This window comes from Trachemys scripta, chromosome 12, assembly GCF_013100865.1.
Source record: "Trachemys scripta elegans isolate TJP31775 chromosome 12, CAS_Tse_1.0, whole genome shotgun sequence".
In the NCBI taxonomy this organism is placed as follows: Eukaryota; Metazoa; Chordata; order Testudines; family Emydidae; genus Trachemys; species Trachemys scripta.
In genome coordinates, this window is record NC_048309.1 from 20,414,985 (window position 1) to 20,434,658 (window position 19,674).

A 19,674-nucleotide genomic window follows, 5' to 3' on the forward strand; every position below is an offset into this window, starting at 1 on the left:
GGGGGGGGGGGGGGGGGGGGGGGGGGGGGGGGGGAGGGGCTGCGCACTCCAATGGATCAAAGCAAGTTCAATATAACACAGTTTCACCTATAATGTGGTAAGATTTCTTGGCTCCCGAGGACAGCGTTATATCGGGGTAGAGGTGTAACTCTATTATCCGCCATGATTGCTGTGGCTGTTCTGCACTTCTGAGAAACAGCTCATTCATTTAAGTGCCTTAATTTAGGCCCCAAGTTGAAAAGTCTTGGCCTGTGACTTCAGGAAAACCCATGTTCTGTCAATGCCCAAGGAAAAGCACACATTCCCTCTCTCAAGTATCAGAGGGGTCTTGCATCTGAAGAAGTGAGGTTCTTACCCACGAAAGCTTACGCTCCCAATACTTCGGTTAGTCTTAAAGGTGCCACAGGAGCCTCTGTTGCTTTTTACAGATTCCCTCTCTCAAAATTCAAAGTATTTGATCAAGTCATTGAGCTGCTTTATAATCCACTCTCCTCAAAACTCCACAGCTGGCAATTCTCCAGTGACAGCCACCCCTACTGCAAGCAGCTAGACTACTTGCTATTTAGCACTCCATTAGGTGTTTGTGCTGAAAACGGCCAGTGGAACATGGCCTCCTTCCTTCCCCCGGCTTTGTAGAAACCAGACCCTACAGTTACATCCACCTCTCTTCCTCTTACCTCTTTACTGCTTTCTGGGCCAACATTCTGTTGCCTGCCAGGAATGTGACACTGCCCAAGATGGCCAGGTACTTCAGAGTCTGGAACATGTTCAGTTGAGTCCAATAGACATACATGAGCCCCAACATGGCTATGAAGAGACAAGACAGAAAGTCTCATTTCAAAGCAAGACCCTGGTTAAAACTGTTCATGGCACTAGACGGTTTAGAAGTAACAGCCTTGGATTCCATTCTCTCTCTGGCTCCTTGGCCTAGGAGAACCAGAGAGACTCTGCAGTCAGTTCCATGGGAACAAGGGCCTTGTGCCATTGTTGTTGATGAAAGAGCAGCACTGGTGAGTTATGTCCAATTCTCTTCAAATGGAAGATTGGTGGATGCAATATGAAGGTTTGTGAGTGTTAGAGGAGGAGGATCTTCCAGGGTTCTGCGAGGGACCAAAAAACCAATGAACTCAGAGCTCTCAGAGAAAACTAGGTCCCATCCATTCCTGATGAGGACAAGTTGGTCTACAGTGTGTGCACGTGTGTATAAATAGACTCAAGAAGGAGTATAGGGAGACCCCATAGGCCTTCATCCCCACTCTACTGCCTCAAAAAAAATCCCCCATCTACCAAAAGGTGAATACACAATAAAAATAGTGACCTCTGATATGAAGAGTGCTATTAAGTGTAGGTAAGTGGTGTGCAAGAGGAGCCTAGTATAATGACAGCTGTTATAAGCTGATGGACAAAACAGGTTTGTTTATCACCATATTAACAATTCTGAAAGGCAGAAAGGAAGAGGAAAACGAGAGAGAAACGTTATGCTATTAAGTCATTACAGTTAATAGGTTGTGAGTCCATTTATCATCAGAGTACATCTGTAAAGTCCATGTGGGAAGGAGGTCATACAAAGCAAAGAGCCTCTGGCACTTACCAGCATGACCCAGGTGAAAGATAATGGTGCTGGGAGCGAAGCTGAAATTGGAGATGTTGGCACCAATCTTTATCCACTGAAAGAAAAAATAAAACCCCAATCACAATGGATTTATTAGACATTAGCTTTTATTTGTCATCAGTTAACCACAAAGTTCTTCAACATGCCTTTCAAACTGGAGTTACTTCAAATTCCTCATAAATTAAAATGATGGCCAAGACTGCAAAACCAACTTGTTTGTTACTGCTTGTCCACATGAGGAAACAGCCTGGAGTAGTTACTGCAGAACAGCTATTCCACAATAGCTCGCCACACCGCACTAACAGTGTCTTTGTGTGGGTTAACTTCAATTCACACCTGAGTTTATTTCACAATAGCTTCCCTGTGCAGACAAGCCCTTAAACAGTGGCCAACCCAAGATCCCATCTACTTCTGCCAAGCTTTTAAGGCAGAAGACACTGCTCCTAGTTGCAATAACGAGTCTGTTTCATGAAAGCAGTCAGTTAGCTGGTATTTAATTCTTAAAGAAATAATATCTTGGAGTCTGCAGGATCTCACAAATATTTTGCTAAAGCAAGCCTCCAAACCCATCCTTCCCTCAGAAAAATCTGATTTGCCTTGAATTCATATGAATAAAACTGGTAACTGTGAACATAACGTTCTATTACTGAACCCACGATGAAACTAGCTACAATTCTAGAAGAAATAAAAGGTTATGAATGACCATGTAATAATGTCAGTTTAAAGGGAGTAGAAGAGAAGATGAAAAGGAGAAGCATTACTGAGGGAGTGCTGGCTAAGTCATCAACAAGTGCACCATGGATTCCCAAGGTAACTGGACACGGCTCTGTCCGATTGCCCCCAAGCCGTCAGAAGAGGAGAGGTTGCATTTGGAACACACAATGAGGTAAGGATGAGGGTTCAAAGAGGAGCCATATGTTTATCCCACCAAACCATGTATAATTTAACTTGATGAGCAGAGAGATTTTAAAGTATACCAAGCAAGTTCTAAAGTGGTGTTTAGTTGATGACAGGTGCTTGGCTGATGCTGTACATTTCACCTCTGTCAACATGGACTCAAATGCTGATTAGGTCCACAAGTGGGAATCAATCTGGTGGTCTCTCAGCCAAGTCCTTTAGAATCCACATCACAAAAAATTGCCATGCAGTTTGGTATGACTGCCTTTGTTCTGGAAGAATCTAAGGCTGGAACAGCAGGGGCAACTGAGGTCAGAACTGAGAATGTCAGCAGAGCCATGTGGGAGAAGCTTACACTGTACGATGCCTCATCCTAATCAGTGCTCTTAATTTTCTAACTGGAGCATGAATTCAGCAAAACAATTTAGGGACAGGAAGTTAGAACTGAAGCTAGTCCAACCCTTTGCACCTAGATTGAGCCCTGAGTAGCTCCATTAATTTGCTTGTAACATCCCATTTCCATAATGCCCTGCCTTGTTAACATCAGGCTCTTTCTAAGGACTGGAGAGAAGCTATATCAGCCAATAAGTAATATTGCTGAGTCAGGCAAGGATTCCTCTAGTCACCTGATAGCCTCTCATTCGATGTCTGGGAATCAAAACTGCACTTTTACCGAGGCTAAGGGGCTTTATTACATTTTCCTTAACCTGTTCAGTGCCTTAAGGTGATTTGCTGGAAGTCCAGCATAGAATGAAACAGAACCAGAGAGTTATCTGAGTTAGAAGGGGCCTCTAGGAAGACACTATTCTTCCCTCTGTATCACAGTAAGATTGGCTTAATTACTCCTAACCAGAGTGTAGGGAAGAGGTGTGGCTGTAGTTGTTTACTGTGCTAGTTTTGGGTTGTAGGGCAGAAGAGAAATTCTATATGGAATCTATTCAGCTTACCAGAATGAACAGCAAAAACAGTGGGGAGAGGATCAAGGCTGTGAATGTGTTGGACACCACTGTAGGAGGCCTCTTCTCAGGTTCCCTGAACAGGTGCTGTGGAGAGAACTCCCTTTAGAAGCACTTCACAAGAATAGTTTCAGCTCAACAGGTGACAAGTTTCTGTCCCAGCAACAGGTCCCACACACTAATTTTGATTGGGGTGGCACCTTTAAGTATCAAAGGCCCAGTCCATGTCTTCCTTGTGGAAGTGTCTCCCCCTCCCAAATGTAATTCCTTGCTTTCTTGCAATGTCAATTTTTCCTTGTAGTCGGTAAAACAGGGAATCTCTGGATACTCAGCATGCATCATGGATGCTACTCTATGAGCTGACCTGGAGGGAGAGGTAGGGGGAGAGATCTGTAGGAGCTGGAAGCTTTCTTTGGTCTCCACTTGCTGAAGCATAGAAAGTGTGATCTCTAACAGAGATCAGAGACAGAGTGTGTTCTCATTGCTCAAATATGGATCTCCTCAATGATGGCACAATATTTTGTTGCCAAACCACTGGGACACAGAGTTTATTTCTGCCTACTGATAAGTAATGCGACCCCAAACTCCCTATCCACCAAGAAGTTATTTTTGTTTTCCTCTAATGGGCATCACTAACATGGAGAAGATGCTCTCGTATGGAAGGTTACTTTTTAAGACTGTCACTGATAAGGGTAAAAGTGAAATATTCTATCAAAAATAGAATTCATTCCCAGCTTTTGAGCTGTACCTGGATTTCTGGCTTGGGAATGAAAAGCTTCTTTGACTGGACTGTGGATGGAGCCTCTTCCTCCGGGAATTTGATAACAACATCAGCCTGAAATGGAATTGAACAAAATTACAAAGCCATGACCCTGGTGTATGACCTATAAAGGCTATTACACTCCCCTTCCCCCACAGAGACAGATTCCCCAACATAATGAAGGCATTAAAGACGACTAAGCAATTCAGCCACACTACAATGAACAACTCACCACATAGACCTACTGAATTGCATTTTAAACTGACATTTCCTTTTCTGAACAGGGAAGGGAATGCCCTTCATTTAGCACCATACAGCTGGATATGTTCAAATCCCAGCTGGTACACACAAGCTACTTCCAGGGGCAGCTTGCATCTGAGCCTACGCCCAGTCAGTACAGGACTGATCTCAGAGAGCCTGTTCCATGGCTGCTCTTCCATGACACACAGAGCTGAAAAGTCATTCTAGTCTTGCTTTTGCACCGATTCAATTTTTTTTTTTTTAAAACCAAGAGTCTACATATGCCATAGAAGGAAGCAAGATCAGCCACACAGAACTACAGCGTTTGTCTCTTTATTCTTCTAGGCTTCTATTATTGCTTCTCGCTACACTGTCAGTGATCCCACAACCATGTCACTGCACAGTCGGCAACATACCACATTCCACAGGATTGGATTTTCCAGAGTGGCATCTCCAATTATCAAGTAAAGGGTGTAGGTACCAGAGGCAGAATCAAACTCTGTCTTTCTCTCAGCAGTGTCCAGTTCAAACTTGTACACATTCTTGCTGTCTGGTTCTGCGACAAACACCACCTCCTGCCCAGTCTTTGGGTTGTGAAGACGGACAAATGTCTAAGAAGGAAAGTGATAATGACTTTAGACTTATAGAGGGATTTTCATCGCAGGAAGAAATCCTGGTTTTGACACATTGAGGCAGGCAAGTATTCATATTTTACAGATTGGGGAACTGAGTCACATGGAGGCAAGTGATATACCTAAAGTTAGTGACTCAGTGGCAGAGCTAGAAATAGAATTCAGGAGTACTGACTACTGGACACCTTACTGAATCACTTGAGCACAATCCTCCCCACAGTAGCCACACTAATATAGGAACCAGTGCAGTTCACAAAGTCTCTTGGGTGCTGGGCATTTCCTGCTGTGGCTGCAATGAGTGCTACTTGCAATGTATTACTATCATCACATGCCTGGTCTCTGGACCGTGAGGCTGGTACATCGAATGCAACCTTAGGCGTGAGAGTTTCAGGGAACATTCTGTATCCAGGGTAGAAATGCACTTTTACAGCACAGGATGTAGCTTCCTCCACTCTGTATTTGTTTCTCTAAATAAGCCATGAAGTAAAGCTTAGCAGAGGCTTATTTAAAATGTAACAAAAAAAAAGTAAGTGAATTGGATTCACTCTGTTCAGATCCAATCTTCTTTCCCTCCCTTTTGGGTGCACAAAGTATTTATCTACAATTTTCCCATCACAGTTCGTTTCAAACACAGACAATAGGATGGTTTTCAAAGCCTAAGAAAGCTTTTCAAAGAGCAACTGCTGCCTAAGATGCCTCAAGACAGGATAACTACATAAATTCATCCTGACCTGGTGAGGGATGAGCTCGGCTCCACTGTTCACATCCACCAGCTGGAAGGACAAGGCAAAATTCTGATGGCTGTCAGCTGTGAATGATCCTTTGGCTTTGGCTGGATAAGCTACCCTAAGGAGGAGGTGGGGGAATAAAAAGAGATTAGAGATGGTTTTCCAACAGAGGGTTTGGAGTCACTGACATGTAAGTCTGACTAACAGTGTCACGATTTACTCATGGGGGACTTACTGTAGATTACTTGATAAAACAGACCATCAGTTCAGAGAATTAAAATGCCTCACTGTTCCATCACTGTCCTCCCACAAAACTGAGGGGAAAAAAGTAATGATTTATTTCTGCAAGCTATTTGTGTATATTAAGGGGAAAATACTGGATTTAAGAAACCCCACAAAAACTGATTTATAGTTAGAGCTGTGCAAATAATGGATTTCTTGATTTGCTGGCAGTTAAAAAAAACAAAAACAAAAACAAAAAAAACCACACACACCCCCTGAAAACGAAATTTCCAATAAAGTGAAAAGTAAAAAAAAAAAATTGGTTTGGGTTGAATGAAATTATTTGTTTGACCAGAAACAAAATGTTTCATTTGCATTTAAAAAAAATAAAATTGAAGAAAAATTCAAGATGAAAATTTACCACTCCCAACTCAAACATTTTGTTTTGAAAATCTCAAAACAAAATGTTTTAAACTTTCAGAATTTTTTGGCTGAAACAATTTGGCACAACAGACAATTTCGCCGAATCTGCATTTCTCCCTGAAAATAAAGTCTCAGCTGACAAGTTTCACCCAACTCTATTTGCAGTAGCATGACCTCACACCACACATTCATCTTAGAGGTTCCTCTAGATGAAATCTGCCTATACAATGAGCACTTAAGCAATTATTTTAACTACTTCTATCTGCTAACTTGAGCACACTGCCAATATGAAGTAGCTGCATGGAAGTAACGGAGGGCTACGGGGCTTGTCTAGCTTCTGTCAGCACTTTCTTCAGTTTAAAAAAAAGCCACTTTTCCCCAAAGAGCTCTCAAGGACTTGTGAGTTGAAAGGAGAAGACACAGATACACTTCTGATGACGTTTAGATACAAAAGACTACTTGAGCTTCCATAGCAGCAGATCAGGAGGTACTGAACAGTGGCCTCGGCTCAATCTTGTCATTTGTCAGTGCATCTCACACAATATTGCCTTACCTTGTGGTTTTTGGTGCAATGCTTTGATCTTTATCCACAGTAGAAAGATCCACATTTGTAATGCCAACTTCTGTGGAGACCTTTACTTTCAACTGCAGCCAAGCATAACAGGGATATTAACAGTACACCCACACACACACAAAGTTCATGCCAACATTTTCCTTTAGAAGTCTAGAAATCCTCCTCACTCCCAGATGCATATGAGATAAATCGAGAACAAGTTTGAAGTACCCCTTTTGCCAGAATTTGGGGGTGGGCTGGAGACTGATCATTCATTTAGAATATACTCCCATACCAACCCCCGCACCCATGCGCCAACAATCCAGACCTCACACTGAGATCAGTAAAGTACAGCTTGTCTATTATGGTCAGATACCTGACCCTTTTTAGATAATAGTACCCCTCTCCAAAGAACAGTGTAGGAAGATGGTTCAAGCAACTAGAGCCTGCTACACGTTTTTTAAAATTAATGGAAACGATGTGTGTTACTCTGCTCGCAGTTTTTAAAATACATTTCTACTTTTCTCAGTTCCTATTAATATCTAGCTAACAAGTCTGACAGTAACCTGCTATATTTTTCTTGCCTTAGACCTCTGGTAGGTCTTTCTGCACAATCTCTTACCACCGGGCAAAACTAAAGGACTCACAAATGCTACTGGCCTCTACTTCAATTTAGCAAACTCTCCTTTATGATTAGAGTCCAGTTATTATTTGTATTGCAGTGGCCCCAAGGAGTCCCAGTCATGGACCAGGACCCTGCTGTGCTAGGTGCTGTACAAACAGGACAGCCCTTGCCCCAAGAGTTGACAATCCAAGTAATCAATCAAATCAAGTGGGATTTACTTCCAGCTTCCTCCCAATCATAAATAGTTGCTGCAGAGTATAGCTTTTAACTGGCACATTTGTTCTCCTCACATAAGAATGGCCACACTGGGTCAGAGCACTGGGTCCATCTAGCCCAGTATCCTGTCTTCCAACAGTGGCCAATACAAAGTGCTTCAGAGGGAATGAACAGAACAGGCAATCATTGAGTGATCCATCCTGTCATCCAGTCCTAGCTTCTGGCAGTCACAGGCTAGGGACACTCAGAGTGTGGAGTTGCATCCCTGACCTTGTTGGCTAATAACCGTTAATGGACCTAGCCTCCATGAACTTATATAATTATTTTTTGAACCCTGTTATAATTTTGGCCTTCACACCATCTTATAAAAGCATTCCTTGGAGAGTTAAAATCTACTCATTGCCAAGATGTTTTCCCATCATGTACTATGGTTTGTTACTGTAGGGTTGCTCTGAGTTCCAGACCCTGCCACACAAGAGGATTTCTCTTACATAAAGAACTTAATTTGCAATGTTCAAAGCAAAAAAGAGGTAGGTTAGATTTTGGCCCTGCCAATCTTGACTCTGTCCCTTTACAACTGAGAATTAGAGATTTCAATACAGATGTTACCCATAAGATTTCTTGTTAGTGGATCCTGCCCCAAACTAGCCAGAGAAGAGAACTTCATATTAGTTCTAGGACAGGAACAAAGGAAGTGAGAATCTGATCCACTTCCAGTTTGAAAGGCAACTGAGAGCACCTCAGTGCTATTCCATAAAGCTCCCTTTACTGACTATTACACACAAGCCCATCTCACAAATATTTTAATGCCAGGAAATGCAGTCTTTCCACATGGAGTAATAACCCTGCAGTTTAGCTCATTACAGTCAAAAACTACTATGCATTAGGGACAATTAATGGTAATGACAGCCTCCGAACACACAGCTCCCCCGCAGCCCTCCCCGCTAACAATGAGTCTTCTTATTAGGAGACGATCACACAAAGCCATGGGCATTAATGCATTCCCCCGGCGCCACATGCCTCGAGAGAGTTTAAGCAAGACCATCAATCCCTTCCTGACACTCTAAGTGCAATTATTACCACAATTACAACGCCAATTTGATAAGCATGGCAGAGGCCAGCACTTGTAAATAAGTGTCTTCCTCCCCGCATTCTGTGCTGACTGAACTGTAAGATTTTAAATGCTAATTTTTTCATTAGCAGCAACTGAGGGCAAAAAGTTAACCCCCCAGAATACACATCACTTGAGGAGAGTGACAATTGTTCCCAACTGTCACCACTGCAGTGACTTTGTGAATGGAATGTTCTCCCTGGAGCAAATCTGGGGAAAAAGTAGAATCCCAAACATATATTCACAATTACATTTCCTTGACTAACAGGCAGTGGGCAACTGTTCTACTAGCAGAGGTGTGTTTGAACAAGCGCTTTTTAATTTGCACCCACAACTTGACTCTTTCAGTCTTGCTCTGACACGAACATCAATGTCTACCTATTTTCAAGATGGAAGGAACGGAAGTTTGACTTTAGAGTATGTACAAAGACATTAAAAAATCAACTGTTTAATGTTCATGTTATATAAGGAACTGCGTAACATGGCTCTTTAACCACATCCTGAAGTTTATGGACTCAAATTCTGAATAGCTTGGAGAACCAATATTTCTAGTGAGTTCTTCCATCACTTCATACTAATGGATGTTATGCAAACAGTTGCTTTACATCGCCAATGTTACTAATCTTTGTTCAGTATTTGATGTACATATATTACCTACTAAATGATTAATAATCAGTAAAATTATTCTAATTGATCCCCTCCAGATCTAGCTTCTGATCCTGAGGTAGTCATAACAATAATACAGCCTAAGCATTGGGTACTTTTCATCAGTAGATTTCCAGCTACTTTGTGGCCATTTTACACATAGGGAAACTGAAACAGGTGAAGCGACTTGCCCCAAGGTCACAGAGCAGGCCAGTGGCAGAGCTGGGAATTCACATCCCTCCGTCCCCCCGGTCTCCTGACTCCCAGCCCCATGCTCAACCCCTTAGGCTAAATCAAAGTCTGCTGCTTTGCAGAAGATTGTGATAGCACACATTCAGTACAATGGGCCAGATCTTCATATGGGATACATTAAAAGTAGTTCCATTGAACAAACACTTGACAATTAGACAGCAATCAAAACACACCCACCTCAACTTTGTTTGCAATTAATCGACTGTCACCATCGACGCTGATGGAGAAATCATAATATCCACTGGCAGGCTTGGCATTCATGAAGTTCAGCTCAAAGATGTCTCTGTGACAACAAGAGCAGAGATGTAAAGAACAGAAAACACATGCTCTACAATATCCATATAGGAAACTAACAAATAGGAAACTTGTGCAACTATACAGAAGTGAAAGGCTCCAAAGAGCAAGGTATACTAGATTTTCCTCTACCACAACTTACAAGAATCTGAGAGAAGCAGCATATACAAATTGAAAAATATTAGCATGAATTCAGCATTTCTGGTTAAGAAGAGACTTTAACGCTTCCAAAAATAAAAATATTTTCTACATTTAAGTCTGATATTTTCTAGGTACACTGCATCGTAGTTTTATTACAGCATTTTTTCTTGTAGACAAACACTTATGCTCTATCTACAGCAACTGCAACAGTTAACAGTCATGAGCAGAAGAACAGTAAGTTTATAACAGAGTGAATTTACACAGTAAAATGGAAGGCAGGAATGATCATTTCTTTTGAAGGCGGGGCAACTTCATCTCACCCTCACAAATTCTTGCTGGATCAGTCTGAACTGATGGATTATGGCAGTAACCCCAAACATGTGGCTTTTTGGGCACCATATGTGGCTCTCGTTAAGTCTACATCTCAGGTGCAAGTCTGATGTCAGAACAAACATAATTATGATAAGCATATACCACACTATCCAAAATAAGTAAGGCAACCCTAAGCATACAGATCAGCCCTGCCAAAATCATTCTTCATCCATCCAAGGAGTTAGGGAAAGAGGAGAAACACCCTATGTTCCCTCCCAGCAGTCAGAAATATTTTTGGGTGGGGAGAACTGCATCAGTAGGGAAATGACATGTGGCAATGATTCAGTATCATTACTAAAGAGCACTCAAAATCACTACGCTCACCAATAAATCACTATGGTGCCTTGAGTATTCCATCATTTAACAAGCGTTTCTTTCTTATGAGAGGCAGAGAAGGGGAATAATCCCGTTTTTATAACGGAGGTTGCTGCTTTATGTCAAACAGTACAAACAGGTTTGTTCCTTACTCTGAAACGGCAAACGGCATCTGGTGAAGAACAGTGGCTTTGGTAGAAGCAGACTTGGCATGGTCTAGCTTTACAGCAGCTTGAGTCAGTGGCTGTGACATGACATTGGTCACTTGCAGCTAGAAAGAGAAAAAGTGATTAGTAGGAGTGAGATCCACATTTCTGGGAAGGCTACCCAACCAGGGAGCTAATTCTTGGAAGATGGAGAAGCATCCAAAGACAACTCACTTGTAGGAATCCCCTGCCCTCTACTACTATTCCCCATGATTTGACGGCCAAACATGTCAAGTTTGAAACACAGCATCCTCAGTCTACCAAGTTCCTTATGATGCCTTCATATAGGGATGAGAAACATTATTAATTCTCCTAATAAAAGCAATTATGCCGAGCACTGTGGTGCTTTTTGTGGTAGTGTCTCTGCTTAGTCCCCAGTACACAGGGATCCATAAGTCTCAATTCCTAAATCCACATTCAATGTCTATGTGAAATAAGTCTGCACTTGAGCCCTGGTGCCAGAAGTGAAAGGCGTTATCCAACGCACTCAGCCATCCCATCCCTGCAACACTGCAGATTGAGCCAAGATTATGGACAAATTCAGATCTAGGAGCTCACCCTGAGGATGGGTTGATGATGAGACACGGCTGCTGGCCCATCAGGGACAACGATGACAGGCAAGTGGTAGCGGTTCTGGGATAAAGAGCCTGCAGCACAAGCCACGCTGAAGGCCTCAGAGACTGTCTCAAAGTTCTTCTTGCTAAAAATTGCATTCATCAACTGGATTATCTGATCCTGAAACAAAGAGGAACCAATCATGTGTTAGCCAAACGGGGGGAGGGGAGGTGGCGGGGAAGGAAGGAGAGGGAGGGCCACTTTCCCCAACATTTGAAAAGGGCCTAGCCTAACAAAGTGCTAAAAACCTTCTTGTGCAGGAACAGAAGCCTTGACTAATACTCCAGTGATTTTACCTTAGAGCTCTCTGCAGATATGACTGGCAAAATAGTCTCATTCAAATACAAATACAGTACCCAACAGCCACAAGATTTATGTTTCTTTTCTTTTAAATTCATTTTGTTTAAACTATTGTTAGGTCAGCCCTGTAACAATGGAAGGTTAGTTACCTGTTCTTCGACTGGATTGAACCTTAGGATTCTTGTTCTTGGGTCTAGAGTTCCCAGCACAAGACAGGAGGGTGAAGCCCAAATTAATACAGAATCTTTAGAATTCCTGTTTGTTTCCAACTATAAGACTACCCCTTGATGTAAGCACAGGAATTGGGGCCAGCTTCGGGTATGAAAATGGCATGGTACTCAAAGCCAATAAGAGGCCTGTATACACACCTCATATCCCAGAGAGTCCGTCCAATATCCGAGGAACGGATACAGTTCATTTATCATTACAAAACCAGACCAAAACCACCCACCACAGTCACCTCCTAAACAATCTCCTTTTAGTTTTCTCAAATGCATTTAAAGTTCCTCTAGTTGCTCAGTTTCCACTGTGTTCATATCTACTGATGTCTCATTTTTCCCTGTATTTGCATCTACTGATGGTCAATGGACAAGAGACCCCAACTGAAGGCACCCAGATGGAAGCATCAGATCCTCTATTACGTGCCAATCTCACAAAGTGCTCTTCAACAGAACAGAGCATCTTGCGGGATCAGGGACTTAATCATCAACAGATACACTGGTTTAACACCATGAAAACTGTAAGGGGAGTTGTTCTAAATATTATAAACTGGCTAAACTTTAAAATAACTTGGGCAGCTTTCTGAAGAGAAGGTATTTTCCCCATTCAGTTAAAAAGTCATCCAACAAAAGAGCTCCTGACAGTCTGATTTAGAATCAACGCTAAACAATTTTCTCTAATTGGACCAATTTATTTTTTTCTGTCTTGGGACTCTGACAGTCTGAAATGTGCGACTGTGTTCACCAGAACCTTTGTGTCAAAAGCGACATCCAAATTACCGCTTGGCAGCAACATGGAAAACGGCCAAGAATGAACTCCGATTCCGTACACAGGCTTCATTCTCAACCCCCTCCATTGCTGCTATTACCTGAATGATGCACCAAGTGGCTCAGCCTAGCTTCTTTTTTCAGGTCCTTACACAAAACAGGTTATAACGGTACACTGAGGTTCAGTGAATTTTACCCTAAAAGATGCTAAGGAAATGATCCTGTAGAGGGCTCGCAATAATGATTTCTATTAGGGCTGTCGATTAATTGCAGTTAATTCACGTGATTAACTCAAAAAAATTAATTGTGATTAATCGCACTGTTAAACAATAGAATCCCAATTGAAATGTATTAAATATTTTTTTATGTTTTTCTACATTTTTCAAATATTGAGACTTCAATTACAATACAGAATACAAAATGTAGTGCTCACTTTATATTATTATTTTTGATTACAAATATTTGCACTGTAAAAATGATAACCAAAAGAAATAGTTTTTTTCAATTCACCTCATACAAGTACTGTAGTACAATCTCTATTGCGAAAGTGCAACTTACAAATGTAGATTTTTTTGTTTGTTACATAACTGCACTCAAAAACAAAACAGTGTAAAACTTTAGAACCTATAAGTCCTTGCTATGGGTCAATTTCTGCTCTCAGTTATACGTGCTGCTTACACCTTTTAATGCTCTCCGGATACAATAATTAATGTTCTTTCACAAGTGTTTTTTTACCAGCTACTACACCTTCTGGATCATAGGATCTGTTACATACCTCCTTCATCGCTGGCTCTGTACCCACATGGTCTGACAGGCCGTAAGTAGCAGCAACAAATAATGCAGTAGTCTCAAGTCCTTCTTCAAACTGCAGATATACCCCACCTAGGTCATCCAAGCGGGCAACAAGGTCCTGGCAGCAACGAGTGAGAAAAATTGTATGAAAGGTAAAGACAAGTACCACTGACAGCAGAACTACTCAGATTAATTCCATCTATTAGGCATACATTCATGGAGTATTTGTATTGGGATCACTATAAGAATTTTCTCTACTGTAATCTGAACAACTTTTAAAGCTATGAAAATAGCCAAAACACAAGGCCTGGTAGTAATGAGGGACTTTAACTACCCAGACATCTGTTGGAAAACTAGTAGAGCAAAATAAAAAATGTCCAGTAAGTTCTCAGAATGTACTGAGGAGAACTTTTCATTTCTGAAGGCAGAGGAAGTAACTAGAGGGACAGTCATTTTAGACATGATTGTGACTAACCAGGAGGAATTGGTTGCAAATCCGAAGGTTGAAGGTATTTTGGGTGAAAGCGATCATGAAATGAGATTTCAAGATTCTAAGAAAAGGAAGGAGTGAGAGCAGGAGAACAAGGCCAAAGCAGACTTTAAACTCAGAACTGGTAGGTAAGGTCCCCTGGGAAGAAAATCTAATGGAAAGGAGAGCTGACAGTTTCTCAAAGAGACAATATTAAAAGGCACAACAGCAAACTATCTCAATGAGAAGAAAAGACAGAAATGGTAAGAGGTCAATATGGCTCCATTAGGAGCTCTTTAATAACCTGAATATTAAAAGGATTCCTACAGAAAAACTGAAACATGGACAAATTGCTAAGGGTGAACATAAAAGAGTAGCACAAACATCTAGGGACAAAATTAGAAAGGCTAAGATATAAAAGGGACATAAAAGGCAAGAAGAAGAGGTTCTTTAAATACATTAGGAACAAAAGAAAGACAAAGGGAAGTGTGGGTCCTCTACTTAGCAGGGAAGGAGAGCTAATAATGAACAATATCAAGTAGTCATTTAATGCCTATTTTGCATGACTTTTCACTAAAAGGTTAACTGTGGCTCAACATAATTACTATTAACAACAAAAGGGAAGGAACACAAGCCAAAATAGGGTTAAAGAATATTTAGATAAGTTAGATGTATTTAAGTTGGCAGGGCCTGATGAAACTCATCCTTGGGTACTTAAGGAAGTAGCTGAAACAATCTCAGAATGATTGCAATTCTCTTTGAGAACTCATGGTGGACAGGTGAGATCCCCGGGGACTGGAGAAAGACGAACATAGTTCCTCCCTTTAAAAGGGGGAACAAAGAGGACCCAAAGAATTACAGGTCAGTCAGACTAACTCTGATACCTGAAAAGACACTGGAACAAATTATTATAAGCAGTAGACAGGATATATCTTGATTTTTGTAAGGCTTTTGACACAGTCCCACATGACATTCTCATAAGCATACTAGGGAAATATTGTCTAGATTAAATAGCTAAAAAGTGAGTCACAACTGGTTGAAAGACCATAAGCAAAATGGTGTTTTGCAGGGGTCAGCTTTTCATTAATGACTTGGCTGATGGGAGTGGAGAGCACACTTATAAAATCTGCACATGACACTAAGCTGGGAGAAGTTGCAAGCACTTTGGAGGACAGGACTAGAATTCAAAACAATGTTGACAAACTGGAAAGCTGGTCTGAAATCAACAAGATAAAATTAAATAAAGACAAGTGCAAAGTACTACACTTAGGAAAGAAAAATCAAATGCACAACTACAAAATGAGGAATAACTGGCTAGGCGATAGTACTGCTGAAAAGGATCTGGGGGGTTACAGTGGATCACAAATTGAATATGAGCCAACAATGTAATGCAGTTGCAAAAAAGGCTAATATCATTCTGGGTTGTATTAACAGGAGTGTCATATGTAAGACATGGGAGGTATTTGTACAGCTCTATTTGGCATTGGTGAGGCCTCAGCTGGAGCACTGTGACCAATTCTGGGCACTGTACTATAAGAAAGAGGTGGACAAATTGGAGAGTGCAGAAGAGAGCAACAAATGTGATAAGTTTAGAAAACCTATGAGGTAATGTTAAAAAACAGGGCATGTTTAGTCTTGAGAAAAGAAGACTGAGTGGGGGCTTGATAACAGTCTTCAAATATGTTAAGGGCTGTTAGAAACAGCACAGTGATCAATTGTTCTCCATGTCTACTGAAGGTAGTATAAGTAATAATGGGCTTAATCCGCAGCAAAGGAGATTTAGGTTAGATACGAGGAAAAACTTTCTTATTATAGGGATAGGTAAGCAGTGGAATAGGTGTCCAAAGCAGACTGGGGAATCCCCGACATTGGAAGTTTTTAAAGAAAAGTTAGAGAAATACCTGTCAGGGATGGTCTAATATACTTGGTCCTGCCTCAACATGGGGAGCTGGACCAGATGATGTCTTTAGATTCCAGTCCTACATTATTATGACTCTGTGAAAATACTCTAGTATCATTGTCTTGGGAAAAAACAGAAGTAGTAAATAAAGACATTAATTGGCTTGAACCACCGCTAGTAATTTTCTGGGTTTAATGTGAATTGAAGATCCCCTTTGTTAGATCTAGAGTCCACATACTTGTTCAATCTTATTCACAGGGAAGAATTCTGCTTTGAAAGGAGTTTTCCAACAAACTCCAACACTGCAGAGAAGGGAGGGAGTTAGCCAATGCTGCATTCTAAAACAATCTTTCAGAGCTGCGGATTTCTAAAGACCGCCTCAGCAATTTAAGAGTAAAGCAAGTTCCTACCTCTATCTCCTCCACAATGCCACTCAGGTCTGCCTGCTGGGACAAGTAGGATGCCGTCTGTAATGCCTGAATGGTTCTGGAACAATGAAAATCAAAGCAGGGATGAGCAAGTAGTGTGTGATTTTGCCAGTTTAAAAGCGTAACAATTTTAAAACCAAGCAACTGAAATGGAAAACAGAGGCAGTTAGTACATTCTGTCAGTTGATTTGTGGAGGTGGGGGGTTCTCAGGGGGCAACAGAAACCTGAAGAGGTACACGGGAAACTGAATATTTAATTTCAGCTATGTCAAGTAAAGGGACACTATTGAGTTAAGGAAAATGCATGTATACAAAAAGAATAGTGCACTTGCATTACTGATAAAACTGTAAGTCAAATTTTTTGCATTTTAGTGCTTAAGGATTTCCAGAGACGATGAGAATCCAGAAGTTCCACTGACTTTGATAGCAGTTGTGCCTGCCCAGCACTTGTGAAAAGGAGAACACTCCTATAAGTCCCCAAATATGGATTTGGAGCCTGACATTAGGAATTTACATTTGAAAGTCTGGGCCCTAGATTATTCAAAGTAAATTACAGTGTTATAAATGGATCACTCTCAGGGTACAACAGTTTTCACAACTCCCTCTTCCCTTTTTTAAAGATGGATGTTCAGGTCTCTAGTTTCTTGCAACCACTTATCTGTACTACACAAAATTACTTAGCATATTTTTCAAAATGAGCAGAAACTTGTTTAGTTGGGTGTGGGGAAAGGAATGGATGTAATTACAAGCAAAGTATACAACAATTAGGTCAAGACTCTCAATCAAATGTACTATTCTGACAGGATGTTTAATAGTAAATGTCCATTCTGGTCATGATCTACAAGTCTGTTCACTGGCAAAGTAAGTGCTTATTGCATATAGGATATGGTTTTCTTTAGTACATCTCCTGCCTAATAAGCAAACTAGAAAACTGATTGATATGAGTGTCACAAGCAAACAAATTCAAGTTACAATACTAGTAGGAAAGAGCTTCTTATTTAGAGCCTCAGTTGGATGCTCAAAACAGAGAAATTGCTCTTGTGGAGCACACCTTGTGAGATAAAACTGTCCAATGACTGCCAATCAGTGCAGGTAACTTCAGAGGTCTGAGTCATCAACAGGCCCAATACTACAATCTGCTGATGGGCTCAGCTCCTGTTGTCTTTCAGTGGGAGTTGAGGGTCTTAGCACCTATAAAGCTTCCTCTCTTCTTCCAAACAGCTCCATTCTCTTTCCAAGCTCATCGACTCGAATAAAGCTATTAAAAATTCTTAGGATGCTAAATATCATGATGCTTGTGCCACCAGACAAAGGATTCCCCCCCACCAAATTAGATTGCTCTTGACCTGTGAGCAATGGATTGAGGCAGAACACAAGCCAGATTCTCCAGAGATCAAAACAAATGAACTTTTACTTTCTAAAAAAGCCAGTCAGTTTCTTCCAAGGTCATTGTTCTTAAACTAAAATGAAAATACTAAAACCTGAAGGTGAACAATTAAGGGAAGAGAGCATATTTTCACCTGCTCATTTACAAGCATTTTATTCTCCCAAGCAGTAGACACTGAAGTGGATAGAAGTCACCGCTGGAAATGCAGTGTCTAATTCACTAAATCTGCATTATTAAAAAAACCCATACATGTGCAAGTGGCCTTCACTTCAAAAAAACATCTTTACAAAGGATGAATATGCAGCTGAGTGAATGGTTTTATTTTTTTGCAAAACTTACGCCAGGACATTCTCTTCCTTGCTAAGACGAGACGTGAGGGCACTAAGTGCTTCCTGGGATGCTAGAGGAAGCCCAAAGCCACTCAGGGCTCCGACGGCGTGGAAGATCTGGTTGACTGAGGAATCCTCACTGACAGCTGCAAGCAGCAGCTCTCCGGTCTCATTTGAAATGGCAACCTGAGACGGAACACACAGAAAATGTAAGACCATGTTTAAATGAATCTGATCTTAAGAATGAAAGGGTGCTCAACATTTGACCTAAGAATGGGCAGAATCTGGTAGGGGAAAAAGGTCCTCTGTCATTTGCTATCTTTTAGGTTAAATAATAAAAAAAACCTTATTTGTATTGCAGTGGCACCTAGGAGCCCCAGTCACAGACCAGGCCCCATTGTGGTAGGTGCTGTACACAGAACAAAAATATGATCCTTGTCCCTAAGAGCTTATAAAGTATAATATGACCAGTTTTAGTGAGTCCTACCAGAAAGATAGTGGCTCCTTCTTTTTTGGCTATACAATAACTCACCAAGAGGGGCCCAAACAACATGAGGACCACCCCCACCCCAAAAGAGGCTGGCTCTGCCTCAGATATCATATCACCTATCTGTTCATGCATGCAATTTGCTTGGTCCAGGCATTAGGGGTGGAGGGTAAGGCGGTAACCCTCACAACCCTGAGATCCTCTGACATCAGGAATGATATGGAGGGGAATTTGTGTTGATAAAAGGGGGCGACTGTCCAGGGGCAGAAAGGATATCTGCAGGATGACCAGCAGTGTTGCCACGTGGCATAAGGATACAGAGTAACTGGATGGTGAGGGAGGGCTGTATAGCCAGGGGGGTAGCTATATACTCAGGTTTGGGTTGTATGTGAATTTTGAACATATTAAGGAACATTTTGTAACAAGATACATACATAACTTAGCAATCAAGTGGTCTTATGCAAGCATGTATGTTGTGACAGTCTTTAATTATACGACCACATACTGCTTTTCTACAGGGTCCACTGCTGCATTCAGTACACAGGACGAATGCACAAGGGGACAGAATTAAGGTTGCACGGGAAATCTGGCATTTTCTAACTTTAGAGGTTGCAAAATCAAGCAGTCAATGTTATTTTAATGTAGTTTTTGTAAGTACAAATTATAAGGGCCTCAAAGCTGTGCCCCTGCCTGAAAATGCTGATAGTGCTGAGGTACCAAAAAAAAAAAAAAAAAAAAAAAAAAAGGCCATATTGCTCTCTGCCTCATTAAAACTCAAGGT

General features: G+C 41.3%; 1 protein-coding gene across 1 annotated transcript in view; it reads right to left on the reverse strand.

Annotated features, from left to right (window-relative positions):
• RPN2 (ribophorin II) overlaps nucleotides 1–19,674 on the reverse strand; it is a 38,796-nt gene that overhangs the window by 6,310 nt on the left and 12,812 nt on the right. Inside the window, exons 3-15 of the mRNA XM_034787493.1 lie at nucleotides 18,417–18,592; nucleotides 16,673–16,748; nucleotides 13,877–14,011; nucleotides 11,759–11,935; nucleotides 11,147–11,265; nucleotides 10,050–10,155; nucleotides 7,024–7,115; nucleotides 5,829–5,943; nucleotides 4,882–5,076; nucleotides 4,214–4,300; nucleotides 3,457–3,552; nucleotides 1,592–1,667; nucleotides 678–807 (exon numbers count right to left, since the gene is read on the reverse strand). Coding sequence (XP_034643384.1) covers nucleotides 678–807; nucleotides 1,592–1,667; nucleotides 3,457–3,552; nucleotides 4,214–4,300; nucleotides 4,882–5,076; nucleotides 5,829–5,943; nucleotides 7,024–7,115; nucleotides 10,050–10,155; nucleotides 11,147–11,265; nucleotides 11,759–11,935; nucleotides 13,877–14,011; nucleotides 16,673–16,748; nucleotides 18,417–18,592 — 1,580 coding nt within the window. The remainder of the gene's footprint in view (nucleotides 1–677; nucleotides 808–1,591; nucleotides 1,668–3,456; nucleotides 3,553–4,213; nucleotides 4,301–4,881; nucleotides 5,077–5,828; nucleotides 5,944–7,023; nucleotides 7,116–10,049; nucleotides 10,156–11,146; nucleotides 11,266–11,758; nucleotides 11,936–13,876; nucleotides 14,012–16,672; nucleotides 16,749–18,416; nucleotides 18,593–19,674) is intronic.